The 25,571-nt window shown below is 50.2% G+C and overlaps 2 protein-coding genes across 2 annotated transcripts in view; one reads left to right on the forward strand and one right to left on the reverse strand.

The window, feature by feature from the left end:
• Positions 1-7,162: 7,162 nt before the first annotated feature.
• On the forward strand, positions 7,163-14,019 carry LHFPL5 (LHFPL tetraspan subfamily member 5; the record flags this gene model as incomplete). The annotated part of the gene is made up of 2 exons (XM_084890237.1): positions 7,163-7,955; positions 13,694-14,019. The coding sequence occupies exons 1-2, from the start codon at positions 7,544-7,546 to the stop codon at positions 14,017-14,019; spliced, it is 738 nt and encodes a 245-aa protein (XP_084746363.1). The 5' UTR covers positions 7,163-7,543.
• An 8,135-nt stretch (positions 14,020-22,154) lies between these two features.
• SRPK1 (SRSF protein kinase 1) overlaps positions 22,155-25,571 on the reverse strand; it is a 77,192-nt gene continuing 73,775 nt past the window's right edge. Inside the window, exon 16 of the mRNA XM_084890592.1 lies at positions 22,155-24,792. Within this exon, the coding sequence (XP_084746718.1) occupies positions 24,608-24,792 (185 nt within the window). The 3' untranslated portion in view covers positions 22,155-24,607. The remainder of the gene's footprint in view (positions 24,793-25,571) is intronic.

The following is a 25,571-nucleotide window of genomic DNA, read 5'->3' on the forward strand; positions in this document are numbered from 1 at the left end:
TGGGAGGCCGTGGGGCTGACGCAGCACAGCTGACCCACAGGCGTGGCTTCAGAGCTCAGCACTGACTGCTCTGTGACCGGGGACAGGGCTACACAGGAAGCTCCCTGAGCCGTCTCCTCTGTCTGAGGGCCGGGCGCCTCCCCTCGGCCGGGATGGAATGAGACCACATCTGTGGTGTGACACCAGGAATGGACCGTGAGGGCATTCTAAGTCAGACAGAGAAACACAAGTACTACATGATTTCACTTCCATGTGGAATCTAATGAACAAAATAAATGAACAAAAAAAAACACTAAAAACTAACTCACAGATACAGAGAACTGATGATTGCCAGGGGGAAGGGGTTGGTGAAAAAGGTGAAGGGATTAAGAAGTACAAATTGGCAGTTACAAAATAGTCACGGGATGTAAAGTTCAGGGTAGGGAATATAGTCAATAATATTTAATAACTATGTATGGTGTCAGCTGGGCACTAGACTTATCAGGGGGGGTCACTTCATAAGTTATGCAAATGTCTAACCACTTTGTTGTACACCTGAAGTTAATCTATAATAATAAAAGTGTGCTATGCTAATTAGACAGGACAGCCAAACGACCTTCTGGACATCCTTCTGGACGACCTTCTGGACCAAGCTGGGGCTGCGAGAGCCGAGCCGAATTTCGTGCATGGGGCCTTTAGTATAATATATTTTTTATTGATTTCAGAGAGGAAGGGAGAGGGAGAGAGAGCTAGAAACATCAATGACTGGGGATGGAGCCTGCAACCTGGACATCAAACTCGGGACCCTTCAGTCCGCAGGCTGATGCTCTATTCACTGTGTCAAACCAGCTAGGGCTTAAACTAATATAATATTGAATGTCAATTGTAATTGAAAAAAATTAAAATTAACATTTTGTAAAAAATTATGGTGCTCATTTCAGCAGTACATATATATTTTTAAAAATATATATTTTTATTGATTTCAAAAAGGAAGGGAGAGAAATAGAGAGATAGAAACATCAATGATGATAGAGAATCATTGATTGGCTGCCTCCTGCACACCCCTACTTGGGGGGAATTGAGTCTGCAACCTGGGCATGTGTCCTTGACAGGAATCAAACCTAGGACCCTTTAGTCTGCAGACCGACACTCTATCCACTGACCCAAACCAGCTAGGGCAGCAGTATATATATATATATATATATATATGACAGCCCTAGCCGGTTTGGCTCAGTGGATAGAGAATCGGCCTGCGGACTGAAGGGTCTCAGGTTTGATTCCGGTCAGGGGAGTGTACCTTGGTTGGGAGCACATCCCCAATGCGGCAGGGGGGAGGGGGGTGCAGGAGGCGGCTGATCAATGTTTCTCATCAATGTTTCTGACTCTCTATCCCTCTCCCTTCCCCTCTGTCAAAAATCAATGAAAAACAGATCACGTACGTAGAACCCCGTGGAAGTGCCTGGCGCATAGTAGGTGCTCAACCTGAGTGCTCCCTTCCCTCCCCCTCCCCTTACACCACATGAGGGGGAAATATAAGGGAGCAACTGTAGGAGCCAGCCAGGAGCCCCTCAAAACGAGAGAAGCCACCCAGGTCCGGAGACACGGAAATAACACTGACTGAAGCAACACTTCGCTGTGCTCTCCACTTGTGATGGGAAAACTCCATTCTTTCTTCTCCGGGAAGCTGGCCATGAGCAGCTGGAGACAGGGCGGATGGTTTCACAGCTTCCTTCACAGAGAGAAACAGCTCCTCACTCCTCCCCTGCCTCCGTGGGGAAGGGAACCTTAACTGGCTTCCCGCGGCTCAGCCCCAGGAGTGGGGGGGAGGGGGAAGGGGAGAGCCAGGAGCTCAGGGGAAAGTGGTGTTAGCCGCTGAGTTCCATAAAAATGAGGAATAATTATGTATTACAATATCCTGTTATACATAATTATTAATAATGAACTACAACAGTCATAATGACTGATCACTATAGCCATGTATTCATTTCCCTTACGAGCCTTACTCTCAGGCGCACCACTTCTCTCCACTAATACCAGCAGCGAATATTTTAACAGCCGATGGCCGTGCCATTAGTCTTGGACTGACTTGTTTGATGTGTGCAACAGGAAATATTTAGCTTTCAGAGAACAGGAAAATAGGTTTAATTGCCTTACACTTATTAATTTATGCAGTCATTCAGTGTCTGGTAAGTTAATGTTCAAGAAAAATATTAATTTTTATTAAAACGTTGTATTATTTTGTTAACGATGACTCACTTATTTCATCCCTTTGTATTTAGCATGTCTCTATTAAAATAAACCCACCTTTCTATGAAAATTGAGGCTTTTGTTTTTTTGCGATCCACAGAAACTTAAACCTTGCTTATTTGGCCCGTGTGAGCCTTTGAGTCTGACATGCTTGGCTCGGCTGCTCAGAAAGAGGCAGCAGCAGCCATGCCCTGACTTCCTGACGGAGTTCTGGGTCCTGGCTACACACGTGCACACAGGTGCACGCGCACACACACACACACACACACACTTTCCCTTTCCCCGGGGACTGCATTCTGCCCCCGCGGGGTGGAAACCCTGTGTTTGCTGAGGCCACAGCACAGACTCTCAGTTCTGGGAAAGTGCTCACGATTCTGGGTCAAGGTCGGATGTGTGACACGGAGGAGTCAGAGTGGGGAGAGACAGGGGGTCCCCTCAAGATACAGGCTCCCCACCAGGAGGCTCAGGCTGGCCCAAACCCCGCCCCGTGGTGGGCCAGGGCAGAGCTGAGGTGGGAGGGATTCTGGGCAGACAGCAAGGCCTCCTCCATCCCGCTGGGCTGCCCGCCCGCCCGCAGACAACCCTTCTTCCCACAAAGCAGCTCAGTTACAGCGGGCCGCACCGGAGCTGTCACTCCTCATTTCCTCTGGTTATGGCCGCCTTGCCGCGAGGGCGGCAGTGAGGCTCAGCCTGCAGGGCCTTCTCACCACCCTCCCCGGACCACGCCCGGACCGCGGGGAGGGGGGGAGGCCTGGATGGTCTTCGCTGGCTGCTGTGACCATGTCCCTCGTTCTACCTCCCCTTCCGGTCCCTGGAACTGTGGCTCCGTTCTCTCAGCGTGGTCCCTCCGTCAGCTGTGACCGCCTCAGGGACCCGCTTTCCACGTTCAGAGGCCCAGGCCCTGTCAGTGTCCCCCACACCCGCTGCCTGCCCTCTGTGAGACCAGCAGCGGCCCAGGCTCCGGTCCCTGCCAGGGCTGTCCAGGAGGTCTTTGTGGGGTCACCCCCTTTTGTCTGGTCACGACCACATCCCAGTATTCTGTAGCTTAGAGGCTAAATTGTAAAGTTAGCCCCCACCAAGAAAGAAGAGTTGTAAGACACATAAGTACCGGGTGTCCCAAAGAATGTGCACACACATAAATACCGGGTGTCCCAAAGAATGTGCACACACGGTAACAGCTGATAGCTCACTCCATTTTCCCTCCTTTCCAGGCTGAACTGGATTGAAATAACGGGTGAAGCCAGACTAAGCTTTGGACAAAGAACATTTATCCGCTGGCTCTGTTAGGGGGCCACAGAAGAGACAAAGCTCACGCTACAAACTGGCAACACCAGAGGCTCACAAATACCCAACGAAGTGATTCCTATGTTTGCGATTCCATTGCTTCGTGTTATCAGCAGCACCAGGAATGGGCCGGTCATCCGTTTGAAAACAGTTGACAAGGAAAATTATTCATTTCTGTAGATTCTTTTACGTTTTGAACGTGACCTGTACGTTAGTAAACACTGACTTTATACTCATTCATAGAGTGTAGACAGTGTAAACAGGACACCCTATAGGCACATGAGCCAGCAAGAAGAAAACGGGTGGCTGCTCGAGTCCTTTCTGCAGATGCTACTGCCTGCGGGGGCTCTTAGACCTCCATCCGCCCCCACCCCCGGTGCCCGCTCTCGGCCTGCGTCTCTGCCGACCAGGGGTCCCTCTGACCCAGACCTTCTGCTCCCCAGGCAGCTGGGCTCTGGACGGCCTGCCTGTGCTGGGGACTGAGTCTTCGCTGATGTTTCTGCCATTAGTTTTTACCCCGGGCTTGGCAGCAACAGGGGCAGCCAGGCATGGAGAGTTCCACACACACTCTCTCCCTTCCCCTCGGGGCACCCTCCAATGTCCGCTGCTCCTCCTCCCTCCTTTAAAAAATAAAGATAATCGACGCTGTAAAAGTCACCCTTTGTGGTTACAGTTCGATGAGTTTTAACAAATGCAGATGCCATGTAACTGCCACATCCAACAGACAGAGCACATCCAGAGCCAAACATTCCCTGGCACTGCCCCTCTGCAGCCAGCCCACCACCGGGCCCTGGCGCCCACCAGCCTGCTGCATTTCCCTCCGGGCCGCCCTTCCCATAATGCCATGTGATGAACTCACAATACTGTTGAGTTCTTCTTTTTTTTTTTTAATGTTTTTATTGATTTCAGAAAGGAAGGGGCAGAGAGGGAGAGATAGAAACATCAATGATGAGAGAGAATCATTGATCGGCTGCCTCTCGCACACCCCCTAATGGAGATCAAGCCAGCAATTGGGCATGTGCCCTTGACTGGAATCGAACCTGGGACCCTTCAGTCCTCAGGCCAATGCTCTATCCACTGAGCCACACCAGCCAGGGCGGGGCCTGGCTCCGTCCACTTAGCACAGGTGTCTGAGACATGCACACACCGTCTCAGGGTCCGTAGATGCTTAGTTAATGTTTCCGAACCCGCGTCACAGTGGAACCGCAGCACGCCTACCCACCCCTGCTGAAGGACCGTTGGGCTGTTTCTGGAAAGTTTGGACAGTTATGAACCAAGATGCTACACATCCATGCGCAGGTCCTGGTGTGAACACACGTCTCCACTTCTCTGGGACGAATACCCACAATGAGGTGGGCCAGTCTCAGGCAAACGTTTGCTTCAATTTGTAGGAGATGTCAAACCGCCTCCCAAGTGGCTGAGCCAGCGCGGTCCCGTCAGCAGGACGCAGCATCGTCAGGGGGTCTGTTTAATTCTGCCTTTCCACTGGGTGGGCAGTGCCACGTCACCGTGGTTCAATGTGCAGTCCTGCCAACCAGTGATGGCCAGCATTTCCTCATGTGCCGCCTGCCATCGTGTCTCTTCCCTGGGAGGTGTTGGTGAGACTCTTGCCAGCCAGTCTTTAATTGGCTTGTTTATTTTCTCATTGCTGAGTTTTGAGAGTTATAGATGTCGCATCAGGGGCTCAAAGTCTGTTGAGATTGTTGGGAGCCATAGCGACAGGGGGCAGATGTGTTCACTGTCTCCATCTGCCCCCGATGGACGCCTTGTTATGCGTCTGAGCCAGTGTGTGTGGGGGTGAGCTTTACCAGAAACTGCCAAACACCCCCAACAGGGGAAATGATTAAACCATTATCACACAAGCATTAAAATAATGTCTTTAAATAATAGTAATATGAGGAAATATTAATGATGTAATGCAGAGTGAAAAAATTGGATAGTAATTTGTACATACATTATCATCTGACTGTGTAATGCAGTATGTGCAGAAGGAAGGAAATACACCAAAATGTTGAGAGAGGTAATGATAATAATATACAAATAATAATTAAAACATTTTTGAGCACTTTGCATGTTAGGCCCTGGGCTAAGCAGTTTACCTGACATTTATAAGAAAGAAACTATTACTGCCCCCATTTTATATATGACAAAACTGAGGCTCACGGATGGTCCCTTAGCTAAGTGCTGATTCAAATCCAGACTGCCTAAAAGCCAAAGTCCAATTAAAAAAAAAATCCTCATGTGAGAATATGTTTTCATTGATTTTTTAAAATATTATTTTTTATTGATTTGAGGGAGAGAGAAGGAACTCACAATCCAGGTATGTATGTGGCCTATGGGGAATTGAACCTATCACTCTTTGGGGTACAGGACAAAGCTCCAATCACTGATCCAGACCAGCAAGGGCCAAAGCTCATCTTTTTTTTGTGTGTGTAAATATATTTTTATTGATTTCAGAGAAGAAGGGAGAGAGAGATAGAAACATCAGTGATGAGAGAATCATTGATCAGCTGCCTACTGCACACCCCTACTGGGGACTGAGCCCTCAACCTGGGCATGTGACCTTGACCGGAATCGAACTCAGTACCCTTCAGTCCTCAGGCCAATGCTCTATCCACTGAGCCAAACTGGCTAGAGCCATCCATCTTTTTTTTTTTTTTTTAATGTTTATAATTTTTTATTTTATTTATTTATTTATTTTTAAAATATATTTTATTGATTTTTTTTTTTTTTACAGAGAGGAAGAGAGAGGGGGATAGAGAGTTAGAAACATCGATGAGAGAGAAACATCGATGAGCTGCCTCTTGCACACCCCCTACTGGGGATGTGCCTGCAACCCAGGTACATGCCCTTGACCGGAATCGAACCTGGGACCCTTCAGTCCGCAGGCCGACGCTCTATCCACTGAGCCAAACTGGTTTCGGCTATTTTTTATTTATTATTTTTAAAATATGTTTTTGTTGATTTCAGCGAGGGGAAGGAAGAGGGAGAGAGAGAAACATCAGTGAGAGCCCAGCCGGTGTGCTCAGTGGTTGAGGTCCCTGGTTTGATCCCCGCTGTGGACTCCTGCAGGAGGCAGCGGATAGATGATGTTTCTCTCTCATCGATGTTTTGTATACATTGCATATAATGTATTTATAAATAATTATAAGACTTATTATTTATAACTAATACATTTAAATACCATGCATAGATCTCACTGTTTCTGAGGGCAGGGGCCCTGCCCTTTGCATTTCTGCGGCTCTTGCTCAGGGAAGATACCCTCCAACACGGGGCTTCGTGACCGCCGGGTGAAGGATGGGAACCAGGAGCCAGTGACGGGGAAGATGACATCAGAGCAGGCTCTGCTGGCCTGGGGGGTGGAGGGTCCGGAGGGCGACGGGGGACCAGAAAGGGGGTGGGGGCCGCGCTCAGGAAGCGGGTTTGCGGCAGGAACTGAGCGGGAGGAGTGACGGCCCCACCCTCCCAGCTCCGGACCTCGCTCTGGGCCTCGGTTCTGGTTCGACCAGGGCGGTGGGTCGGGCTCCCGGGCTCACCCGGGCGGCGCGGCCCCACCCGCTCCCCGGCCCCGCCCCCGGCCGGGCGCTGTCCGCGGTGCTGAGCGGGGCTGTCCGGGAGGCGGAGTCTCCGGAGCCGGAGCGGAGAACCGGAGGCAGGGCGGCGCCGGGCCCAGACCCCCGCGGCGGGACAGGAGGCCGGAGGCCCGAGGCCGAGCGGACACAGGCGCCTGGACCAGCTCCTGCAGGGACCAAGGTCGCCCTCCCTGTCCCAGCAGCCCTCTCCTCCGCCTCGGAGGAGCCCTCACCTCCAGCCCCGACCTCAGCCTGCCCCCCAAGACCTCAGCCTGCCCCCCAAGACCTCAGCCTGCCCCCCAAGACCTCAGCCTGCTCCCCAAGACCTCAGCCTGCTCCCCGAGCCCGGCTGAGGAGGGGCCTCCTTCTGCGGACCCCGGCTCACAGCCCAGGCCCCCGCCCAGGCCCCCGCCCAGGCCCTCGCCCAGGCCCTCGCCCAGGCCCCCGCCCAGGCCCCCGCCATGGTGAAGCTGCTGCCCGCCCAGGAGGCGGCCAAGATCTACCACACCAACTACGTGCGCAACGCCAGGGCCATCGGCGTGATGTGGGGCACGCTGACCATCTGCTTCTCCGTGCTGGTCATGGCGCTCTTCATCCAGCCCTACTGGATCGGGGACAGCGTCAACACGCCGCAGGCCGGCTACTTCGGCCTCTTCTCCTACTGCGTGGGCAACGTGCTGTCCTCCGAGCTGATCTGCAAGGGCGGCCCCCTGGACTTCTCCTCCATCCCCTCGCGGGCCTTCAAGACCGCCATGTTCTTCGTGGCCCTGGCCATGTTCCTCATCATCGGCTCCATCATCTGCTTCAGCCTGTTCTTCGTCTGCAACACGGCCACCGTCTACAAGATCTGCGCGTGGATGCAGCTGGCTGCTGGTGGGTGACGGGCTCCGGGAGGGCGGGCGGGCGGGGCCCACCCCAGGCCACAGGTGCAGCTGCACCGTCCCCTCTTCCGGAGGCCCCCACTCCGCTAGCCTCCTCCACCCCTCCCTGCTCGCAGCTCTGTAGAAGCTTCTGAGAGTAGAGGCTTGGCTGAAATGGAAAGGACCTGGAGACCAAACGGTTCAATGGCCTTCTCTTAGAGATGAGGAACTGAGGCCAGGGAAGGCGAGTGCCTCGCCCAGGAGCACAGGGCTAGTGGGTAGAAGAAGTCCGGTGTCCTGACTCCCAGGCCATTACCCCAGACACTGCTCTGGGAGGGAGGGACAAAGAACGCTTCCGCTGTCAGCTGTGTGGCAATGCAGCCCAGCTGCGAGGCAGAGTAGCGATGGCAGCCAGGCCCGTTCTAAACACCCACGTCACCCACTTCTGTGCACTTGTTCCTTCTCCGAGGATCCCCAGATCCCTGCCCTCCCGCCTTCCCTCCCGCCCAGACTGCTCTCAGGGAGACTCTCCGGCCAGCCCTGGATCTAAAAGGTTATGTGCACGTGGCCCTTCCCATAGAAGCTCGCATTTAACTTCTCTCTCGTTGTGGACTGGGAGTCTCTGTTCCCTAACACAGGGTTCCGTGCTTGAGGAGGTCAGTGGAGTGACGCTGTGTGACGTGGCGGGGTGCTGTCCAGAGTCTCTAAGACGATGCAGGGCAGGTGGTTACTGCTGGTGCTCAGAGGCAAGACTTCCAAGCCCCGTTCCCCTGCTCCTAGCTCTGGCAGGACTCAGAGGGCCAGCTGGCCCTACTCCCATCCAGAGCTCAAGAAAAGATGGCGTAAGACAGTGGTTGGCAAACTCAGTAGTCAACAGAGCCAAATATCAACAGTACAATGATCAAAATGCCCAGGCTGTGGCATTTTGTGGAAGAGCCACACTCAAGGGGCCAAAGAGCCACATGTGGCTTGTGAGCTGCAGTTTGCCGACCACGGGCCTAACACATTGTCCGCAGCCCTTGGTCCCTCCCCACCCCAAGGACTTCACTCAGCCTGTCCGTACTGGGGAGATGTCCCGGTCAGCTGGGGACTGTAGACAGGAATGAAATGGCTTTGACATGGTTGGCTAGAATGAGAAGCAGGGTTATCCTTAGCAGAGGGAATGAAACCGGGGTCAGAATCCCAGACAACCAAACACACAGACTCAAGTCTGTCAGGGTTGGAGCGGACCCCAGAGAGCTGCAGCCCTCTGCCCTCAATAATAGACGAGAAGTTGGGGCTGAGATGATAAGAGTTGGCCAAACTGCAGCAGGCCAGCTGGCAGCCAAGCGCTTAGGAGAACGAAGGCAGAGCTGCCCATTTCCGCAGCGCGATGGCATGCAGAGTGCCCTCTCGTGTGTCCCATGGGGGACCCTCATTGCGACGCAGTGGGGAGGGTGTTCCTTCCATTTTGCAGGCAAGGCCCCTGCGGGTGACCTGTCTGCGCACACAGTGGTGAGGGACAGAGCCTTTGGTTCAGGTCTTGTACCTCGGCCTTCCACCAGGCTTCAGAGCCATCTCCGCTCCCCCCCCCCCCCACCGTCTCCCTTTCCTCTGTGCTCTCCCTGTGAAGGCTGGGGCAGCCGTGAACAAGCCTCGGTGGGCAGTGGGGAGGGAGAAGGGAGAGGGAAGGCTTAGCAGTTTTGTGACAAAGCGGAGCAGAATGGACCTGGACATGCTTGCCAACTGGCCTTGCACGTCAGAGCTATGGGATGCTGGAAGCACCCCTCCCCCAGCCTCTACAACAGGTGTCACTTGCTGAAAGGCTGTGCTGGGCGGGCCTGGGGGCGGGAGGGGCCATCCGGCCATCTGAGCCGGCGGGCAGGAACTGGAGACACTGCTGGCAGAGTGCTTGTGCCGCCCATGAAACATTTATGCTGGAGAGCAAAGGCGGGCCACGTTCCCGGCCTCATGCTGGGGGGGAGGGGAGCCAAGGGAAGGAGGCGGTGCGTGTGTGTGTGTGTGAGTGTGTGTGTGAGTGTACGTGTGTGTGTGAGAGTGTGTGTGTGACTGTGTGTGTGTGTGGGTGTATGTGTGTGTGTGTGTGTGAGTGTGTGTATGTGTGTGTGACTGTATGTGTGTGTGTGTGTGAGTGTGTGTGTGAGTGTATGTGTGTGTATGTGTGTGTGAGTGTGTGTATGTGTGTGTGAGTGTGTGTATGTGTGTGTGAGTGTATGTGTGTGAGTGTGTGTGTGAGAGTGTGTGTATGTGTGTGTGACTGTATGTGTGTGTGTGAGTGTGTGAGTGTGTGTGTGAGTGTATGTGTGTGTATGTGTGTGTGAGTGTGTGTATGTGAGTGTGTGTGAGTGTGTGTATGTGTGTGTGACTGTATATGTGTGTGTGAGTGTGTGTGAGTGTGTGTGTGAGTGTATGTGTGTGTATGTGTGTGTGTGGGTGTATGTGTGTGTGTGTGTGTGAGTGTGTGTATGTGTGTGTGACTGTATGTGTGTGTGTGAGTGTGTGTGAGTGTGTGTGTGAGTGTATGTGTGTGTATGTGTGTGTGAGTGTGTGTATGTGTGTGTGTGTGTGAGTGTGTGTATGTGTGTGTGACTGTATGTGTGTGTGTGAGTGTGTGTGAGTGTGTGTGTGAGTGTATGTGTGTGTATGTGTGTGTGACTGTATGTGTGTGTGTGAGTGTGTGTGAGTGTGTGTGTGAGTGTATGTGTGTGAGTGTGTGTGTGAGAGTGTGTGTGAGTGTGTGTGTGTGTGTGAGTGTACGTGTGTGTGTGAGTGTGTATGTGTGTGAGTGTGTGAGTGTATGTGTGTGTGTGAGTGTATGTGTGTGTGTGTGTGAGTGTGTGTGTGAGTGTGTGTGAGTGTGTATGTGTGTGAGTGTGTGAGCGTATGTGTGTGTGTGAGTGTATGTGTGTGTGTGTGTGAGTGTATGTGTGTGTGTGAGTGTGTATGTGTGTGTGTGTGGAGGGTGTCCCACAGCCAGCAGCTGGGAGGTGCATCTATTTGACGAGGCCTTAGCTGGTTAGCCTGACCTTGCCAAGAAGCCTGGGACCAAGAAAGGGAGCAGAAGGGAAACCTTAACAAGGTGAATGGAGCTCTGGATGCCAGGCGTGGGCTGTGTGATCAGCTCCTAGCAAGGAAGGCTGCTTGTCTCTCTGAATCTCGGTAACCTCATCTGTACAATGTGGTTACCGTACCCGCTAGCATGGCTCCTGCAAGGTAGGATGATGTAATTAATACATGCAAACATGGATATGCCCTCGCTGTTCTCTCTGGAATTCAGGCTGATCGAGTATCAGCTGTCACTGGAGAAGGAGAGGGGCCTCTGGAAGGTCTCCCTGAGCTGTTAAATGCTCTCGCCTGGAAACGCGCTCATTTTATTGGCCAAAGCAATCAGATGGCCTTGCTGAACTACTCAGGGGAGGAAGGTGGTCAAAGGTGTATGATTCTCCTGAGCACCTGGAGTTTTGTGAACAGCTCTAAGGACATCCACATCCATCAAGGGTGCGTCCGTCTGACTTCAATGCCAATAAGAAGAGCAACAGCTGACGTTGGTTGGCCACTGAGCATGTACTAGATACTGCAGTGAAGTTCCTACACGTATCACACTTAATCCTCAAACTCTGCTACGAGTCGGGCATCAGTATCCCTGTTTTACAGATGAGAGAATGGGAGTCGGAAAGGGGAACTAAGCTTGCCTACTACCTTGTGCCACGCTGGCCACAAATGGGGCCGGCCCCGCAGTGCCCGGCACCCCAGGTGGGTGGGTGGGTGCATACAGAGGGCTGTGGTGCCCACAAGACCAGCCTGCTTTCCAGTCAGAGCCCCGGCTCTTTTCCGGAGCCCACGGGAGATGCTGTGAAGGGGAGGAGTGATGGGGAGAAAAGCCCAGGAGGGCGGGGCCTTTCCACACTCGCCTGCGCGTGAGCGTCTGCGTGAGCCACACCAGGCACCAAAGGCCGACCTCACACTGACAGGGGGCCCACAGGTTTTACCAAAGAGCTCCGGGAGGGTCCTCCAACCCTAAATATCTTCCGGAAACACTTCTCAGGTCGTCGCCAAGTCTGAAATGTCACCACCAAACACAGTCCGCTCCCTGAGATGGCACAGCCGGGAGCAGAGGAAGGGGACGTTGAAGCGGAGAAAGTCAGCAGCCATGAGTGCAGGTCTTGGCTCTGCCGGAGCTGGATGACCCGGCAAGTCACGGGGCTTCCGAGACCTCAGTTTTCTAACCTTAAAAATGGGCCATTACTACATGGCCTTCTTCACAGACTATTTTCAGGTCAAGAGAAACATGCAAGATGAAGTGTCTTGTGATCTGAAAAGAACTACACCTAGGACTTCCTCCCACACCCCCATCGCAGGAAGGGGAGGGATCGGTGGCAGGCGGACCGTTCCTGTGCACTGGTTTGGAGCTCCTGCTGGCTTCCTGGCGGAGCTGGCTGAGCCCCCTTAGGTGACGCCGGGAGCTGTGAGGGCCCCGGGGTGGCTCAGCCTTGAGCCCAGGGAGCCTCGGCCTGTGGAGCGGCGCCCCAGTCTGAAAGGGCCGCTGCCCGCACGGCGGTGGTGCCGGGGTCGCCTCCCAGGATTGTGTCGCCTGTCTGTGTGTGTGTGTGTGGGGGGCGGGGGCGGGGAGGCACGGCAGAAGTGGGGGCAGGTGGGAGAGGGGGCTCTTGGGCTGTGACTACGTCACAGATGGGACAGTAGAAACCCTCAATGCCAAGTTTGTGCCCGCCTGTTCTGAGCACCTGTCCAGTCCCACCTCACTGGAATCGCACTGCAATCCAAACAGTTGGGCATTATCATCCCAGTTTTACAAATGAGGAAACTGAGGCAAAAAAGCGTAAGCAGCTGGCTGGAGTCACACAGCTGGTTAGCCAGGAGCGGGGCTTGCGGTGACTGTTCCTGCTGAGACAGCCGCCACCCGGAGGGGCGCTGTCAGAGCAGCGGACCGAGCCGCCCTGCCCTGCAGCCAGCGCCTCAGACGCACATTCCGGGGATTCTCACACTCAGGGAGGGTGGCCTGCCCTGGAGGGTGAGGCGGTCTGATGGCTCGAACAGAAGGTTCGTGAAGGAAGCAGGCAGAGCCGGGCCGGACTTCCGTATTCAGTGACTCCGGGATCCCTGGGCTGAAGGACGCACCACTCCCTTCGGGCTGTAAAACGAAAACACTTCTGCCAAGACCGGTTTGGCTCAATGGATAGAGCGTCGGCTTGGGGACTGAAGGGTCCCAGGTTCGATTCCGGTCAAGGGCATGTACCTTGGTTGCGGGCATATCCCCAGCAGGGGGTGTGCAAGAGGCAGCTGATCGATGACTCTCTCTCATCGATGTTTCTAACTCTCTATCCCTCTCCCTTCCTCTCTGTACAAAATCAATAAAATATATTTAAAAATATATATATAACCTAGAATAAAAAAAAAAAAAAGAAGACACTTCTAATAGGTGAAGTGTTTTCACCCGGTGTCTCAGATGCTGAACGTGAAGAAAGGTGCACCTCAGGAGTGATGAGTTCTCGGCGCCGGGACCGGATTTGGCGGGCTCTGAGGCTGGGGGAGCCAGCTGCGGGCCTGCTGGCACCCTTGTCCTGAGCAGAACCTGCCCTGGGCTCGGAGCCTCTCCCTGCCCCTCCCTGGCGAGCAGCCTGGTGTCCGACAAGGATGGCAGCAGCTGCCCACGTGCCTCTCAGGGCTGTGAGCACAGAAGGGAGGGGCAGGAGGACAGCACGCCCGGCCCACACACGCCCTCCGCCCCTCCAGCCACAGGCCTGATGATCGGCTGCCTGGTCTACCCGGACGGCTGGGACTCCAGTGAGGTGCGGCGCATGTGCGGGGAGCAGACGGGCAAGTACACGCTGGGCCACTGCACCATACGCTGGGCCTTCATGCTGGCCATCCTCAGCATCGGAGACGCCCTCATCCTGTCCTTCCTGGCCTTCGTGCTGGGCTACCGGCAGGACAAGCTGCTCCCGGACGACTACACGGCCGACGGACAAGGTAACGCGCGCCCCAGGGCGGCGGGGCTTCCTCCCGGCCAGCCACCCAGGAGCTGGGGACACAGCCCCGGGCTCAGAGGCAAAGGCTAGCGGAGGGTTACAATCGGTAGGTCATGGCGGGAGGGGGGCGGGGCAGTGCTGTGGGGCAGAGGCTGTCCGATGTACAAGGGAGTCCCCCTGCATTCCCAGGGAGTCCTGATCCAGTTGGGAGCCAGGCCTGCCTCCTCTAGAAAGCAGCCCTGAACTGCAGGTCGGGGAGCCCGGGCTCCAGAGGTAGCCTGGGGGTCCCCCATATGCCCGTCCTGTTTCCTCTCCTCCACGTCCTGCCCCTCAGTCACAGAAAGCAGGTGAAGTGACCCTGGAGGCCGGGCGGACCTCAGGAAGCCTCCGGACTGCCTCCAGGGGCCCCTCTTCATCCTGCGCTCCCGTCGCTCAGTCAGCCCTCCTCTGTCGTGAGGGGCTCAGGCTCTCACTCCCTGCGAGTCCTGAAGCGCCCACCCCCAGCAGGTGGCCACTGTCCGGGGCCTGTCCTCCTTCAGAGACCTCTCTAGCCTCGTTCCCCATAGCCATCCTCATGCCACCCATTGGCCTGAACCAGAAGCGCAGCCAAACTCCCTTCCCGTGCCGGAAGACCTCCGAGGGGAGGACTGAAGGCCTCCAGGAAGTGCACAGAGAGGAGGAAGCAAAGAGGGGCACCGAGCTCGGTCTTCTCTGGCTCAGGGTCTTCACTTCCCATTTATAAAAAAATGTTCAGAATAGGCAAACCCATAGAGACAAAATGTAGATTTTAGTAGTTGCCTAAGGTTAGGAAGAGGGGGAAGTTGGGAGTAATGGTTAATGGGCACAGAGTTTCTTGGATGAGGACATTCTAGAATTAGATAGCAGTGATGGTTGCATAACTTAGTGAATATACTTAAAACCATCAAGCTGTACACTTTAAATGAGTAAAAATTTATGTTTAAAAGATTGTGCTGAGGATTAGATAGTGCATATAGAACACTAACACTTGCCTGCACATTATAGCTGATTAATCAATATTAGTTCTCTCCCCTTCTTTCTGGTAACCCCACATTTCACATCACCCATTTGCCCAGCCAGTAAGGGCTCCTGTGCACAGACACCTTGGTGCAGTGGTGAGGGGAAGAAGTCTAACTTGGACCTAAGACCTGATGATGGAGACCAGCTAGCTGATCGATGTTATGAACAGAAGTGCAAGCTTTCTTGAGAATGAATGAGGAATTTGATGGGGAATTACCCCCCAAACAAGCCTTGGTTGTAAGCTAGCACTGTTTTCTCTTTCTCCTTGCAGAGGAAGTCTGAAGCAGCTGAAGGCGGTGAGTATGTCACAGGAAGGTGTCTGCGTGCCTTGGGTGGGCTGTGGCTTGACTCACTGAATCCTCAGCCGGAATGACTCATGCGCCTGGGCTGTGGGGGCTGTGAGGTGGTCTAGGGACCACCCAGGTGGGGACTTGGCTGGTATCTGAGTCCTTCACTGAGGGGTAAACGGCAACCTTTTAGTTTTGATTTTGTCTTGAGAAGTGGAAACAGTGCAGATAATTCAAAGTAGGCAGTTTCATAAATTCATCTTTTTGTGGAGCATGGCTGACAAGAATGCCTTTTCATAAGTCATGACTGTAATATGGACTCGTCTTTCAGAAAGAATTGTGATTTTTTAAGACTTGAAAACCTAATAAAATAGAAAACATGAGGAAAACAAATATCCCAGGAAGCTAGGCGAATAGAATTACTGTACTGATCTTATATTTACTTCCATGCTCCCTGATAGCTGAGGCAGAAAGGAACAAGTGAACAATTTTAATGTATGCCTGAAAAAAAGCACGGCATATCAATATCTTTGCTGTCCTTTAAGTTTCCAAAATGTGATTGAGCAAGAACGTCAAGGAACACATTCTAAAGAAAAGCCCAGGACAGTGTCATCTTCCTTACCTCTTTGTGTGGGTGGGAAGGAATATCTCCCTTCAAACTTCATTAATTTTTCCAAATTACCTTCCAATCTGCGACCACGTACATATGCTTTTTCAAATAATTTAAAGTCAGCCATGCACTCCTTAGATGTTTCTGACTTCAATCTGCACCCAGTGACCCGGGGATCTTGTTCAAGTGCAAGTTCTGACTCTGGGAGACCAGGCAAACGGACACTGCCTTCTAACCAGCTCTCCAGTGATGGGTGTGGGCATTGGGGTCACTTTCTTAGAGATAATTTCTCTAAATTATCTCATTAAAGACTTTAAAAGTCACCAATTGCTAAACTGGACCATGGTTATCAGCATTTTGGGTTGCTGTCATAGCTTTCCGGTAGATTCTGGAGTGGGACTAGTCAAAGGTAGCTGCCTCTCTCTGTCTGCTCCCCCTTTTATTTACATTTTAACGGACATGAATTTTTTTGAGGAGCATTGAATACTCTCATACACTAATGGGGAGGATGCACGCCTAGATAGAAGTGAATCAAAATGTGAGCATTCATGGAGCAGCCCTTTTTTTTTTTCTTCTTGGCTTTAAAAGCGTCACATTTCACAATCTCAAATGATTGTTGTTTTAAAGATCACAGGTCATCTATTTCTATGACACTGGAAACGTAGGGAATTGAATTCTTCAGATGAACTTGTTCCTGCCCGCATCCTGTCTGAAGCCCTTTGCTGCAGGATTAGAACCCGAGAACCTGGCGGGCTCCTGAGACAGGCCACCCACTGTCTACAGAACTTTCCAGAGAAGCAGAACTGCAGTGACCACACCAACGATATCCAGACTCGGTCCCTCTCTCCTGATGGGAACCCCAAGTTCTCTTCTGATCCCTTCAGACCTGCAAATTATTTTCCCGCTGGAGACCTCTCTGTGACAGGAGAGGCGAAGGAGTCCACACCTGAGTGCCTCCAGTGAAGGCACATGGGCACTGCCCTGGCTCTCAAGGGCATCTCAACAGGAGGCGGCTGAGCGAACTGGATCACTTCAGGTTGAAGTTTTGAGGGGCCTTTGCATCATCTTTCTCACATTTTGCTCCTACTGATGCTCAGGGGTGGGTGAGGAAGAGAGGCCTCCGGAACCCGAGTCCATTAGGAAGCCTAATAAAGACTGGGTGAACATAGGACCCAAGTCCTATGTTGAGACTGAATTGATTTTTCCCCTTTGGAACTCCAGATCACACCTTTTCACAGAACCCACACAGACCCAATCAGAAATGGACCCCCAATTCATTAATCTACTTGTGTTCAAGTAATCCATATAAATCTATATATATAAAAGCCTAAGTGACCAGTTGACCAAACAACCGGTTGACTGGTCACTATGACACTTATTGACCACCAGGGGGCAGATGCTCAACACAGGAGCTGCCCCTGGTGGTCAGTGCACTTCCACAGCAGGAGTGCCGCTCAGTTGACCAATGGGTGCCAGATGCAGGGCTGAAGGCTGGCAATTGCAGCCCGGAGACCATAGCGGAGTGGTGGCAGTGGCAGCGGCAGGCATAGTGAGGCTGGGATGAGAAGAGGCAGGCAGGAGCAGCAGGCAGCACTGGACTGCTGATTTCAGCCTGATCCCTGCAGGCTACACTGAGGGACTCCACCAAATGGGAATTTGACTGGGAGTTCAATTGCTTGCTATGATGTGCCCTGATCATCAGGGGACTTCACAGAATGAAGGCAGGCACCAGCTGGTAGCCAGGGGACTCTGATCAGCCCTGATTGGTGGCCAGGCCTAGGGACCCTACCTGTGTACAAATTTTGTACACTGGGGCTCTAGTTTGTTATAATCATCAATGGTACATCTTGCAAAACATGTTGGGCTTGGCACACTAAATGGTGAATACTTTGCAGGCCCCAGAGGGGCACTGGAGCAGTGTCAACAACGATAGGGCCTTCAGGCCGTTCCCTCCTGCGGGGTGGTGGAGAAACAGGTCCTGTTGATTATCCGCACCGAGTGATAACAAGGAAGAGGTGTTCCCTGCTGGGCGCTGTTCCCTCACAGGGAGGTAAATGCTGGGCAGGCTGCCGCGGACCTTGTCCCAGCTGGTCCAGCAGCAGGTAGGACATTCTCCTAGGCTGTAGCACATGACATTTGCACCAATGCATTCTGACCACCTGCCCAGTCAGCGCAGTGACCCTCTCCAGTGCAGATGGGCGAGGGGTGAGAGCCTCTCAGTACTATCCCTATTGCTGATGGAAAATTTTATTAAAAATTTTTATTCGTTTTTGAGGAAGAGGGAGAGATAGAAACATCAATGATGAGAACCACTGACCAGTACCTCCTGCAAGTCCCACACTGGGGATCAAGCCTGCAACCTGGGCATGTGCGCTGACTGGGAATGAACCTGTGACTTCTGTTCACAGGTCCACGCTCAACTACTGACCCATGCCGACTGGGCAGATGGGAACTTTTAGAATGAGATTTAAGAAAGATCATATTCATATTTTCTTGTGCTGAAAAAATTATTTCAGAGCCAGGCACCTACTTTATGCAAGCTCGATGAATGACAGAATTTCCTTAAGTTCTGTAGCTTAGTATTTTAGCTGTATTTGTGTATTTCTTCAAAAGTTTTAATATTTTTATTGATTTTAGAGAGAGGGAAACATCCATTGACTGCCTCCTGCGCCCCTACCGGGGATTGAACCCATGGCCTTGGGTGCACAGGGTATGTCCCAACAGAGCCACACTGGCCAGGGCTGTTCATTTATTTTATATAACAAACCCAAAAAGCAAACACAAGCATTTCTACCTTCAGAAGCCTCTCCACCTTCAAAATCTCCCACTGAAATGGCAACTGTGGTTATTGACAGGAGCTTCTGGGGGCTTAAGGTGCACCTTCAACAGCTGGCACCTCGCACTGCCGGGCACAGCAAGCTTCAATGCTGGGAAGGACTGCAAACGAGTCACCACCCTGCATTCCCCTTCAGCTTTATCTTCAGGGAAACTCAGAATTCAGCCTCCCCAATATTAGTAATTTTTGTTGATACTGCTTATCCGCACTGAAGTGGCTTTACCATTTTAATAAATGAAGTGGCTTTACCATTTTAATAAATTCTTAAAAGGCACCTCCAATCTCATCTTTGAAAGTATACAGAAAACCGACAAAACAAGGCTCCTCTAACCAAGCCGTCTTATTTCTTGCTCCTCACCCGGGCTTGCCTGTCTTTGGCTGGGGCCAGGGATGGTTGTGATGCCCAAGCCTCACCAACGACTAACAGATATGGCCGAGAGAGTAAGGACTGGTCATTTATACCTAGAGTGTGGACTGGAAAGATACCCCAAAGGTTTTCATTTTCTGGCTGCATAAAAAAGTTACCCAGAACTCAGTGGCTTTAAAACTTGTTTCACCCTGGCTGTGTGGCTCAGTTAGTTGGGTATCGTCCTGTGCACCAAAAGGTTGCTAGTTCGATTCTTGGTCAGGGCACCTGCCCAGGTTATAGGCTTGGTCCCAGGTGTGTGTGTGCGCAGGAGGCAGCTGATTGATGTTTCTCTAAAAAACCAAACCAACCAACCAACCAACCAACCAACCCACCAACCCACCCACCCACCCATTTCAGTCCCTGTGGGCTGGAATCGGCATGTCTCAGCCACGTGTCCCTGCCCAAGGTTTCTCAGTGCGGTAACGAGGGTGTTGGACAGGATTCCGAGCTCAGCGGCTGTCTGCAGGGCTGTCCCTGAGGCTGTGCACGGAGGGGCTCTCCACAGCAGCACTCACACGGCACCTCGGAGCAAGGGCTCCGAGACCAGCAAGGTGCAGACATCAGTCACAGCCCTTTTGTAACCCAATCTCAGAAATGACATTGTCACATTTGCCCTAATATGTTGGTCACAAAGTCCAACCCACATTCAAGGCAAGGGGATTACATGTGTGTGAATAACATGAAGGGGGAGTCATTGAGATCCTTTAAAATTGGTTCTGTTACCCTATTTATTTTTTGGTGTCATAATTAAGTACTTTAATTTCCTGCTGGGTTAGGCGTTTACCAGAATGCTTTACTGGAACAAAGATTGGATTCTAGTAACCTAATACACTGCTGACGGATACATGTTTGTTTTGTAATGAAGTTGCTCAAGATGAAAGAAGGGCCCCTATCCTGAGAGCCCCCCTCCCCATTTTGTTATCTAACCTCAAGAGGACTCAGAATAGGGTCCACTAATCCCCAGCATTCCTCTGTATTTGGTAAAACCATAGCTACCAATGCAGTACTTTAGGGGCACAACTTATAAGAACATAGCTCCAACTGTTGGCAGCTGACGCACCTTCTGTAATACAATCCAGTTCTGCAAATTGGAAGACAAGAAGTGTTATTGTGTTAAAATGGACAAAAGCTAGGTCTGCATTGAGGACAAAAGAGATTATGATAAAAAGTGAACTTGGGAGAATGAAAAATCAAATTGATTATCTACATATTAAAAACCCTTCCCCCATTATAAGGAATGGTGCAGTGGTAACAGAACTAGGTGCTAATGTAAACTTGCTTAATTAGTTAAAACTTAACATGATCTCCAATTTTCTGGCCTTTAAACTGGGATACACGATTTCACAAGGACTTGGTGTAGGTTAATATCTGTGCAAAGACTTAAAGACAAATGCATACCATACACTTAGTTTTTAACCCCTTTTAAAAACAGGCCTTCAGTGACAAAACAAATTCTGCCTTGGGCAGTTTTCTCAGTGGTCAAGAGTGTCAGCCCACACACTAAAGGGCTGTAGTTTGATTCCAGTCCGGGAATCAATGCAGGAGGCAACCAATCCATGTTTCTCTCTCCCCCTACCTTTTTCCTTTCCACTTTCTCTCAAAATCAATGGAAAAAATATCCTCAGGTGAGGATTAACACACACAAATTCCTCAAGGTCCATATATTAACTTTATGATTTAAATAAGCATTTAGTTTATATTTTTACCTTCATATAGTTTTGAAGACAGAAAGCTGTTACCAATGCCTTGGCATGAAATTGGGGGGCAAAGTTCAGATTCTATTGTCAATAAATCACAATTTTCTGTAATACAGAAGACTAAGAGCAAATCACGTTCCTTAGAAGGTCAAACTGGAAGACTCCACCGGCCTCAAAAATAAAAGAATAGGCAATCAGGAAGTCGATTTATAACCTGGCCCTTCCTGGAATAGCTATAAACCACTTCTCTGTGGACACTCGGGGCCGATGGGAAGTTACAGTGGGTTGTACTCCACCCATTAGCTGGCTCCTGTGAGAGTAGCCGTAAGCTCTCCTAGGGCAGTGCTAACGCTTTCCACACTCCTGAGTTCTAGGTCTATTATTAATACAAGGCCTAGAGGGAATGCCCAGAGTGGCCTGCTGAACATAATGGTTTGATGAATCCTGATTTAATATTTTAGGTTGTTTTTAAAACAAGTTCCATTATGGTCAACATAATAATATGAATACACTATGTATGTCTTAAATATGGCAGAAAACAACTTAATTAGAGCAGTTTATGTAGTTCAAGGATTGGAAAGTACTTCCTATGAATAACACTAAAAATATCACCAATAAAAATGAAAAGCCAATTAAACCTAGAAAAGAATGTGATGGAAAAAGTAAAACAATGCACTTCTAAGCCCTTACAAGTCACCAGAAAGGAAGCATGCCCAAAGAATGCTGGGTAACATGGGCAAAAACCTAAAATCACAAATGGGCACTGCGATCCGCGCAAGAAGTTTCTGACCTCAGAAATTGGCTACTAGGAACAAAATGAGATTATAACAGGCTCATTCAAATACAGCTGGTCAGAGCAGAACAGCCTGTGTTCTCCAAGAGTTAGGCGACATTTATTAAAACCTTAAAAATGTGCTTTCTCTCTGGCCCAGCCGTTTCATTTCTAAGAATTTATCATAAGGAATGAATCAGACAAGTACACAAAACTTGTGTACACGAGTTCACCATGCCAGTGCTTTAGCTAAGAGTCCACAAATCTTTAGCATTTCACACACACGGTGCTTGCAATGAGGAAAAACACACCACGGATATTCTGGGACAAATGCGGTCAGATAGATGTAGGATTAACAATTTTTGCAGAACTTTCCAAAATGTACTGCTAGTTCATCCCAACCCCAACTGAAGACAGAAGCAGAGCTACAAACCTCACAGAACAGCAGGTGTTCGGGCTGTAGCTTCGTTGTATATTTAAGTTCAAAAAGCACAGAGCCAGCCGATCCCTTCCTCCACTCTGAAGCGTGGGTCAGACCAACCTGGACAGTAAACGAACACGTTTTCTGGAAACATGTGGGTTATTAAACTGTTTATTGTATTGCATTTACAAAGAAAACAGAATGCATCCAGTAGAAAGAGTAAAAATGGATTCAGGGTTTTATATTTAACTGACAGCAAATAGAAATCCTTTTGTGAGATCGTGGTAATTTGATGTGTTATGATCAAATTCAATAAGGTACACAGGGTACTTGGAAGATCAAATTCTACAGCTGCCTCTTTCTACGGCTTCTAATTCATCTGGCTCCTTAAATGATGGGGGAGCCCTTATTTTACGAGAAAGAGTTCCAGAATGAAGTTATAGGTTCTCCTATTAAAAGTTCTTTTCATGTCAACTGTTAAAATGGGGCTATTTGTGTTTTGGTTACTTCACCTTAATATCATAATCGGAATTCCTGTAATCCCACAGGTGTGATTCGACAGTGTAGAATTCAGTTCTAATCTGCTATTGCTTTAGATGTTTATATATATTGCTGAAAACCCAAAGTGGATTAGAATTGCTGAAGGATTTTCCCTGCCGTTGTTTGATACAATCTATTCTCTTTATTCTTGATAGATGCATAGGCAGCCTCACTTAAAATTCTTTCTATAGGGCCTGGCCAGTGTGGCTCAGTGGCTGAGTGTCGACCTATGAACTAGGAGATCGAGGTGTGATTCCTGGCCAGGGCACATGCCCAGAGTGCAGGCTCGGTCCCCAGTAGGAGGCATGCAAAAGGCGGCCAAATAGTGATTCTCTCTTATCATTGATATTTCTCTCTCCCTCCCCCCTCCTCTCTGAAATCAATAAAAATATATTTTAAAAAATTAAAAAAAGATGCTTTCTGTAGGAACATGCCTAATTTCAGGACTACCCAATCAGGGATCTGACGAATGGCTGGCCATAGTTATTCAGGGTAATGTTAATTGGATTGCATAATTGCACCACTTTTTCCTTTGCCATTGTTGGTGAATAAATGACAGAATCTATATTCCAATTCCCGTACAGAAAGCTGGCTACCCAAGTCTCCTTGGGAGCTTTGCTAGCAGAGCCTCACGCTGCACCTCCTGGGCTTGGGTGAGTCAGTCCTGTAGCCTCTGGAGTGCTGCAGTCCCAAGGCCCTCTTGGTCCAGGTCAACAAGCGGCTGTGGCCTCTATCATGCCCCTTTTGCTTTCAATATGAACCGAGAAATATGCAGTCTAGGGCAAGTCTGAAAGAGACCCACTCTAAAATAAACTTCATAAAGCCTTTTCTCATTTGAAAAAGAAAACACCTCAAATACATCCAATCATCTCAAAATTGCAGTTAAAAACTTACATTATACAAGGAAATAGCAGCAGAGAATGGTTAATCCTAAACCAACCACACACTCACACACAAAAGACCCAAACCCTCAAAATAATGAAACAAGTGCCCCCCCGCCCCCATGTTCTTTTATCCTGGAATTTCATTTAAGACCTGCAGCCTCTGAGAAAATGAGAAAGGCAAAGCCACAGAGGGAAACTGCTCCAAAGCCAAATTTTGGACAAGATAAAGAAAATGCTGTAAATAACATTTGGGGATCATTTGAAAAAGGATTAAGAACTCGAGGACATTTTCTTCTTAGATGAGAAATCTCTGAAGCCCAGGTCTTCTTTCTAGCGTCAGCCTGAATTCTTTAGCCATGGGGAAATACAAGGGAAGTGAGTCAAGTGCCAGCCAGGGATTAAAAAACCCCCCAAGACTCTTCAAACAGCCAATCAAAATAACTGCTTTTAGGACAACAGAAGATACACAGGAAAGGACAGTTTGTAGGACCCCCGTGGTTCTGGAGAAATAACAGTCAATGGTTCTGTTTCTGTTTCCATCAAAGATCAGACCGAAGTTGCAAGGCTCTTAGGATTATTAAGAGAACATGACATTATTTTGATCAGTGATATAATGGTACCCAAATTTGGTGTTTATACATCGCATTTAAAAAGACAGTCAAGTCGCAGGAAAAATGTGAACATAGAGAACAACAGAAACAACCCAGGAAGATGGTGCAGCCTGGATACAGCAAGTTTAATGTCTCTGCCGTACAGAGAGTGACCCTCCCCCTTCTCATCCTTGTGCTGGCGAGAGGATATGCTCTAGAAAATTTGACTCTTAGAGTCAGTGGATAAAAGGATGAGCTCCTACATATTCATAGCTCTTTTCAAAAAGGCTGCTTATTATTTAAAGGATGTCCGAATGGAAAGACAAGGGCACAGGGCGAGGCTGTTCCACATTTTAGTCCGTTAGTCTTTGGCAAATCCCAATCAAGGCCCAATTCGCCTAGGATGCCCATGGCTGTGGGGGAATCTCTCCACGGGGTCGAATAAGCAGACCCAAACGAACATGTTGGAATAAAAAAAAGCCGCCCAAAGCCTAGAAACCCTTGAAGGAAGAGCTTCCCTGCAGAGGGAGGAGGGAATGCCTGGAGGGAAGCGGAGGGCGGGCGGCGTGTGGTCTCTGCTGCGGGCTGCTGGGCTTAGGAGCTGAGCCACGGGTGCCGGAGACAGTCAGCGGCAGTGGCTCTCTTCTCGGGGATCAGCTCCAACATGGGCAGTAAGAAATCCGTGAAGCCAGCTGCCTCTTCCCGAGACCACTCATACTTCTCCACCAGAACCTCAAAGAGGCCCCAGGGCTTCAGCTTTGTGATGTGTTTCAGGTCACCTGCGGTAAGAGCAGAACAAAGAAACTGACAACGCTGACAAAGGACAAGATTTCATCACGGAAGCCCAGTAGCAAATCCAGGTAATCTACAAAGAATCAGATTTTACTACCAGATCTAATTCTCCATCTACAAAGCACCCCCTTCTCTACTTCAGTCCCTGGAAAGAAGGATCACCGTTTTTTCAAGAGGGCCTAAAAATGTAAAGAAACTTGTTTGTTCACTGTTCCAGAATTTTAGCCTTGGTCAAATCTTTATTTAAGGAAATGAAGATTAAATGCCTGTATACTCCAGATGTACTCAATATGGTGTTCAAAGGCAGTTTACAACTATGCACCAAAAACACTTTGCATGTACTCTCTTTTCTTGGCTTGATAGTCTAGTCAGTGTTGCTTAAAAAATGGGCAGTCTTTAAAAAATAAGGAGTTGATAAAACAATAACAAAACAAAAAATAAGGAGCTGAATGAACCCCACAACTGCTTTCAGAGACGCTGTGCACCCTCAGTCCTGTTCTGGAACCTCAGTCTAAGGAAAGTCCGTTTGCCAGCGGCTGAGGGAAATGCCGCTCTAACGTGTTTTCCCCCCTGCAGCCCCTCCTGTGGGCAGCGAGCCCGATATCACTTGCTGGCGGAGCACGTGTCACCGGGCTCTGCACACGAGGAGGAAGAGGAACATTAAGGAGCGTTTCTGAGTGCGCCTGCTGTCCGTGCTGGGAAAGTGACTTTCCTCAGCTCTGGTGCAGAGGTTATGAGGAAAAAGGAACCATGGCAAAAAGGGAGA

Source organism: Pipistrellus hanaki (genome assembly GCF_964339955.1).
Source record: "Pipistrellus hanaki genome assembly, chromosome: 7".
NCBI lineage: Eukaryota > Metazoa > Chordata > Mammalia > Chiroptera > Vespertilionidae > Pipistrellus > Pipistrellus hanaki.